Here is a 7,104-nt window from a genome sequence, read left to right as displayed (position 1 = left end):
AAAGAGTGCCTGGGTATTGTGCCAGGTAAGGCGGAAGGGCCAGGGGAGAGCGAGGGTACAGATCAAGGGGGCGGAGTCTTGGTCTAACTGTAAGTGACCGTCGCCCCCAGCCTGTGAGCTGCATAGGCTGCAGAGGCCAGCTTCTGTGAAGTCCAGCATGTTCCTAATAGAAAACGAATAAATCAACGGAAGGAGGAAAGCTTGTAGTCAAAACGGCCAGAAAATCCTTTTATTAACTGAATATGATTTTATGAATGGCAATTTTGAAAAGCAAGCAAGTAAGCATACAGAAAAAAAATAATGGAAAATCTTATCTTAAGCTATTTAGCTTTTGATCTCTTGCATAACAGATGTTACTTAGAATAAATATACCACTGTGCCCTGAGCCACGGGGCTTCTGAAAAACAGAAGGATGGATACAGGATGAGAGCGCCAGCCACCTTAGACGTGCCTCAAGGGCTGCAGCGTGAGGAGCCTTCAGAGAACTCCCGGTAAATGTCACTGGACTGAACTCTGAAGCAGTTGCTGTAATCATCCCATAGAAAACACGTGCTCTTGTTAACTCACATCCCAAGCCTTCCCGGAGACTGTGAGGTCATCTCATCAACACATACCCTACACCTAACCCTAAACCAAACCTCAGTGCCCTAATCACGAGTACTCATGCCACAAGCATAGATAACATGGCTGAAGGATTTATAGGGATTCGGGCACTCCCAATAGAAGGTTGTGCTGATACTGTGAAGCCGTTTACTGTGGAATAGTTCAGCGCACGACAGCCCTGCAATATGCAGGGCTGTTTAGACCCCAGAGGCTAAAAGAGAATATCGTGGGAGCTCTTCATCAGCAAATGAATCAAGCACCAGCTCTTTTAGCTGTAGGACAGCAAAGGCAAAGTGGATACATAGATACCTCCTAGACCCACACAGAACATCACACTTCTGGGCCCACTGCAGGGCATTTGGGTCCTGGTAGCTCCGTGAGATATTGAGCGCTATTCTGGTTTCCACCAACTGTACTCTCTTGCACAAGCGGTTGAGTCAACGTGTAACCAGGTGGTATCCAAACGATATGAAACTCCTACAGAGTGAGTAGGCCTGCAACCCGTTGCTTTCCCTGATCAGTCCCAGTGAATGAGGCAGTTACTCCATCAGGAGTGACTCCATAGGAAATCACCCACGTGATGGCCTCTGAGTTTTTCAGGACAGGTTTTGATAAGAACAGAGAAAGCAGGAGTTACACGTGCTCCGAAAACACATTATAAAAATTCAGACCCAAGGATAAGCAGAGAAACCTGCGTAGCATGTGGGACGAAGCACAGGGTTCTGATGGAGTTGATTTCAAGGCGGATTAGCCGGGCAGACCCATCAAAACAGGGCTCCTCGGGCACATGTGTGAGGATGTGCCTTTGTGATATGCAGCATGTGTGGCTTGATGTGGCTGTCCTCAGAGGAGGAGGGAACCCTATGGAGAGAGCAGCAACCCTTCCCAGGTCCCCGTGAAATATTTGTTGAAAAACGAGAAGAACGAATTCCTCCAGAAAGCAGCGTGGAAAGGCTTCAGAGCCCAGTGCCTCCGCTTCTGCTTCCTGTGCGCTCGGTAATTAGCTGTGTGACTCTAATCCACTCCTTCCATCACCAGAATAGGTCTTAATGGAGGCAATCAGAGAGAACAGGTTGCTAAATAAAGTTGTTTGCCTCTTAGATGCATTTGATGCTATTGATCTTTTCCTCCTCGACCTGCGATCCAATTCTCTCAACCCGAGTCCTCCTCACAGGCTCACTCTCTTTGACCAAACATTAAGGATCGGGCTTGCCGAAGGCTTGGTCCTCAGTTCTCTTTTCCTCTCACTCTGTGTTCTCTCGCTCCAGGATTTTACCCACGCACACGGTTTTAATTCATCTGGGAGAGGAGTCACTGGTTTATAGCTCAAGGCCCAGCCTGCCTCTCCTCTGGGCCTCAAACAGTAAAATCATGTCTACTTGACATCGTCACCGGGATGTCTCCAAAGCATCTCAGACTCAGCGTATCCAGAATCAAACTCATGATCCTTCAGAGCCCCCAAACCTGCTCATCTGGGCTTTCTATCTCAGAGAAGCCCTCACTTTTCCACCCATTTTTTGCAAGCTTGAAGGTTTGGAGTCATCTTAAAATCTCCTTTTATTTCCCCTCCATATTCAGTTCATCACCAAGTCCTGTCAGCTTCACCTTTCAGATTTCTCTTGCATGCATCCATTTCGCCCCATTAACACCACAGAACCTGAGTTGTCACCGCCTCTCACCTGGATATTGTGACAGCTGTCTAGCTAGACCATCCCATCCATGCCCCACACCCTGTCGGTTCTCCGTTTTGCACCAGAGAGATGCGCTGAAGACAGTCTTGTTGTGTCACCCCTTCAATGTGTTCCCTTTCTTCTAGAATGAAAAGCAAAAGCCTTCGTGACCGAAGGGCCCTGCACACTTTTTCCATTTTGTGCTTCCTCAGCTTCATTGCTTGTCGCCCCCTCCTCCCACCCTGCCACTCGGAGGCTCCGCCTTCTCCTGGTTCCTCCCTCTTCAGCATCTTTGCCCAGGAATTCCCTCTACCTGGAATCCACTCCACCTCCTACCATGCATCTTAGCTGCTTCCCATCCTTCAGTCATCAGCCCCATTTCGGGGCCCTGGGGGAGCTCTGCCCACCCCCTGTCCCCCAGCACGTGGGTTGCTCCTTAGTTCTCATCACGGCTGTGTAATCCTGTTTGTTTGCCGGCCTACTGCTCCTGGAGTTTTAGATTAAACGAGTCGCCATTTGACCTCCAGCACTTAGTGCAGGGTCTGACACATAGAAGGCACACGGTAAATATTTGTTGAATGAATTAACGAATGTGAACTTGGACCGGATTTTTCCCCCCTCTCTAAGACTCAGTCTCCTCATGTGTCAGAATGAGGGCAGGGAAACCTATGTACTAGGACCAGGAGAATTCATCGAAGTAAAACTTAATCCAAAGGATTCGGCATGATGTTTGGCACGTAGAAAGTACTTGACAACGATTTCCTTCCCACGTAAGTAAAGAATGTGTGAAGCTGTGACGTGAGCTTCCCTTGGCCTAATGAGGCAGCCTTGAAGGCTGGGCAGGTGTTAGGGCCCAGGGCCCACCCGCTGAGGCCCATTAACAGCAGATAAGGCAGGGAAAAGGGCTGCCTGACAGCTGTCACTAGACATCGAGGTCAAGGGCAGGCAGAGATATTCAACAACTAGAAACTAAAGGAGAGCCTGCTAGCAGTAGGTGAGGAGATCACCCACCGTGAGTCTGGGGTCTTTCAGCCGCACACACGGCATTCACCATCACGGTTTCTTCGTTTCACGTGAAGGACGATTGTATATATCTCTACCGGGAACTTCTTAAATACTTGCGTGGAGGTCACCGCTCTTTTCTTCTGCTGCGCGCTCACAGATGTTATCAGGTCTAAGGAGATGAGGAAGGCCAGGGAATGTGGGAGGTGAGGACACGGAAGAGAAGAACCAGCTCGTCATCAGGAAGTGCCTTTAATTTTGTCACCTGCATCTGGCTTCACCAGTGGGCACCAGCGTTCTATCCCGTCTGACCCAACACACTCCCCTTCTCGACTTCTCGCACAGAGCTGCCTCCACGCCCCTGTTTCCTTCCCATCATCCTCCCCTGGGTTATGCCTCTGGTGCGATGTGGTTCCTTGATGCTCATTGGGTTCTGCCTCCTTTCCACTTGTAGGTTACTTGGTTTACAGTGCATCCTATGAAGACTTCATCAGGAACAAGTGGTCCACCCAGGCTTCATCAGTAACTCACCTGCCCATTGAGAACCTGAAGCCAAACACAAGGTATGATGTGTCAGTCATTTACAAACAGAAAATGAGACCTGTGTGCCTGGTCATGGATATCCTTAGGTTGAAAAGGAAAGGATTAGTCAAAAATGTTTTTATGGTTTCTTTTGAATTTTCTAGTTAGCTCTCATAGACTACCAATGAATGCTCACCGTATGTCATGTATTTTTCTTTGGAGAAAGCACTGTGGGCACCGTAATTGTTAGATTATTGTATTTCTATTTTGTTCCCTATTTTCCGGAGACTAAAACTACCCACCATTGGGGAAGGAAAGGTTGCTCTGTGTGTTGAAAGGGGATCGATCTGTTTGCACTCACCCCATGGTGGCTTAGGCAGCACAAGCTTTGTACGTGACATTGATGGAGCAGCAATTACTCAGACTCTATACTGTACAAGTTCAGATCATTCAAGAAAGATGTATTGGGCTTCCCTGGTGGCGCAGTGGTCGAGAGCCTGCCTGCCGATGCAGGGGACGCGGGTTCGTGCCCGGGTCCGGGAGGATCCCACACGCCACGGACCAGCTGGGCCTGTGAGCCGTGGCAGCTGAGCCTGTGCGTCCGGAGCCTGTGCTCCGCAACGAGAAAGGCCACAACAGTGAGAGGCCCGCGGATCGCAAAAAAAAAAAAAAAAAAAAAAAAAAAAAAGAAAGATGTATTTTACACATTAATAACGGTTACAAGAAGCGTGTAACCTAGTCGGGGCAGTGGCTCGCTAGCCAGAGGGCCATCTGAGAGTGAGCCCCCAGTGTGAAATAGGCAGGACTTGTTTCGAGGGTACAAACAGCATGAGTGTGCATTTCCTCTTTTATACTATCTGGTTTTGCTGGTAACAGCCATCAGGAGAGAACACAGTGGTCGAGCTGTGGTATGCTTGTGAACTGGCTCTCTGGGAAAAAAACAAAAACAATAACAACTGGTTTATGGTATTTGCCAATTTCTCCCACCATGGCCAGTTCTGAGCTACCCTGGCTCTGCGGAATTCCTGATATTTAACCATCGGCTCTCTGAAGCCTGTAGAATGGCTCTAGCACACCGTGTCACGTCAAGCCACTGTATTTCCATAGCAAAGTGTTCTAAGTGAAGTGACTTGGACCCAAGGTCTCCCATTTTTTTATAGAGTCAGAGGAACACACAGGAGATTGGAACAAAATAGTCTCCTTAAACAGAAATGTGTTGAAAGAGGGATAGAAACTGGACAATATCCTTGGGCACCGAGAGACTTCTGCGCTAGCGGGGAACTTTCCTCAGGGCCTGTTAATGTCCTGGGCTCCCTTGGACCGCGCTTTCATAAACTGTTATAAATTTTGAGATTCAGCAAATAAAAAACAGGAAACTGAGAGAGCACTTTTCTTAGCTCTTCTCTGATAGTAAGGAAAAGTTGATTCATTACGAAAAGAATAAAACTAAAGAAAACGAAGTCAACATCCCATTTTTTTTATTGTGGGCAGAGTGAATGTTTTTACAGCACAGCCTCAGTATCAGCTGAAAGAGGCCTTAGGGATGTTTGGCCGCATGGCTCCTTGCAAATCCCAGTCTCCTGCACCCTCCGCAGTCCAGCGTTCCTGTGGCAACTTTTGGTACCAAACTGATGCTGAGTTGTGAATAGTATCAGGGCACGGTTACGTAGGATGGTTGATTCATTCTTTCAGTACGTATGACTGAGTGTCCACGATCCACCGGGCTGATGACTTACTGAGTGTCTGCTCAGGCCAGGCACCGGGCTCCACACAGGAGAGAGCAGTGGGCATGGGGAGGGCGTGGGGCAGGGGTGCAGAGTACACCGTGGCCCCTCATGGCTCGCACAGCCTGGTGGAGACAGATGGTTTATAGACGCATAAGTATGAACTTTCCCCGGCCAGTGTTGTGAGGGAGGAGTACACTGTGCTCTGAGGGTATGATAGGGGGCTTTTTGCCTGAGCTTGGGGGTTAGCGTGCACTCAGGTGAGCTTCCATGGGGAGTAAGATAAGGAGGACTTCACCTGGAGCAGGTCAAGTTGCTCCAGGCAGGAAGGGTGTTGGGAAGCCTGTGGGTTTAAGGACGAGAAGGAGGCTGATGTGGGGGGTGGTGGGGATGGGGAAATGGGGAGAAGAGGCTGGAGGCTGGACCAGCCGGTCCCAAAGGGCCCTAGTGTCACCTGAGGCTCGAGTCCTGCGTCTACCCACACTGAGCGCCCTGATAGACAGGCTGGGAGCAGCAGCTGCCTCTGCCCCGTGGTTTGCGCGTCCTGCAGAGGGAGTGGGCCTGCTGGAAAGCGGGGCGTGTGCTTCCTCCTACAGAGGCTTCCTCCGAACCCCCCAACAGCTGCTGAACTTTTACAGCCCGGGAAGCGTGCTACGACGTAAGGACGCTCATTTTTCCCCGCGTTTCCCCTAACGCAGGGCGTCTCCGATGGGCTCACTGGGGTGTCCACGTGCTTATTCCACGGAGGCTGCATCTCCCCACCCTCTGCACAGTCCTCAGGGCTTCTCAGGACCCCCTTCAGAGTCCTCGTAAGAGACGCAGAAGTCGGTCCGGCCCAAGAGGAGACAGGATGTAAAAACTGGCTTTGGTTCTTTATAACTGAATCTTTTTTGACAACATTAAGTGGGCATCGCCCACCTTATTCACCCAACTCAGCCCTGAATCACTTTCTGGAATCTTCATATTGTAAGTCCGTACCTAAAGTACAAAGATTTGTCACCATGGAGGCTGTTCAAAAGAAGGTGCCAGAAGCTTACATAAGAAGGCAAGGCATGGATTGCTTTCGTTACTTGGGTGAGACAGAGACCCTTCAGGGTATGAGATACACATCTTAGTCTGTAGAAGACGTTTTATGTGGTTTTCGAAAATAGGAATTTTACTCCTTTCATAATCCCGTGTTGTTTTTCAGCTCAGCATATTTGAACTTACTTTGACATATTAGGCGAGTTCAAGTGGAAATACATCTTTAGAACTGGGCCGGGTGGGCTTTGTGGAGGACTGGAATTATTGTGTGGACAGGAGGGTAGATTTGGAGAATACGTAGGTTTCAGTGGTAAAACAAAGTGGATACAACCAAGAAAGCGGAATAGTCTCTCTCAGGCAATTGGTCATCCCTCTGCCATCGCCTCAACTGCACAGGGTGTTTCCCTCTGTGGAGCTGGGGAAGAGGTTAGCAGCGTGGCTTCAGGGATGGCTTGAGAAATATTCAACAGAAAGGTCCCCTGTAGCCTCTGAATATCAGTGTACTCTCTAGGGTTTTGATTTCCTTTTTTTTTTTTTTTTTTTTTTTTTTTTTTTTTTTT

General features: G+C 49.0%; 1 protein-coding gene across 1 annotated transcript in view; it reads left to right on the top strand.

Annotated features, from left to right (window-relative positions):
- Positions 1 to 7,104, top strand: part of FNDC1 (fibronectin type III domain containing 1) — a 72,053-nt gene that overhangs the window by 55,008 nt on the left and 9,941 nt on the right. Inside the window, exon 17 of the mRNA XM_007461766.1 lies at positions 3,730 to 3,838. Within this exon, the coding sequence (XP_007461828.1) occupies positions 3,730 to 3,838 (109 nt within the window). The remainder of the gene's footprint in view (positions 1 to 3,729; positions 3,839 to 7,104) is intronic.

The sequence above is a fragment of the Lipotes vexillifer genome, unplaced genomic scaffold (genome assembly GCF_000442215.2).
Source record: "Lipotes vexillifer unplaced genomic scaffold, Lipotes_vexillifer_v1.1 scaffold1594, whole genome shotgun sequence".
NCBI lineage: Eukaryota > Metazoa > Chordata > Mammalia > Artiodactyla > Lipotidae > Lipotes > Lipotes vexillifer.
This window is presented reverse-complemented; position numbering and strand designations above follow the sequence as displayed.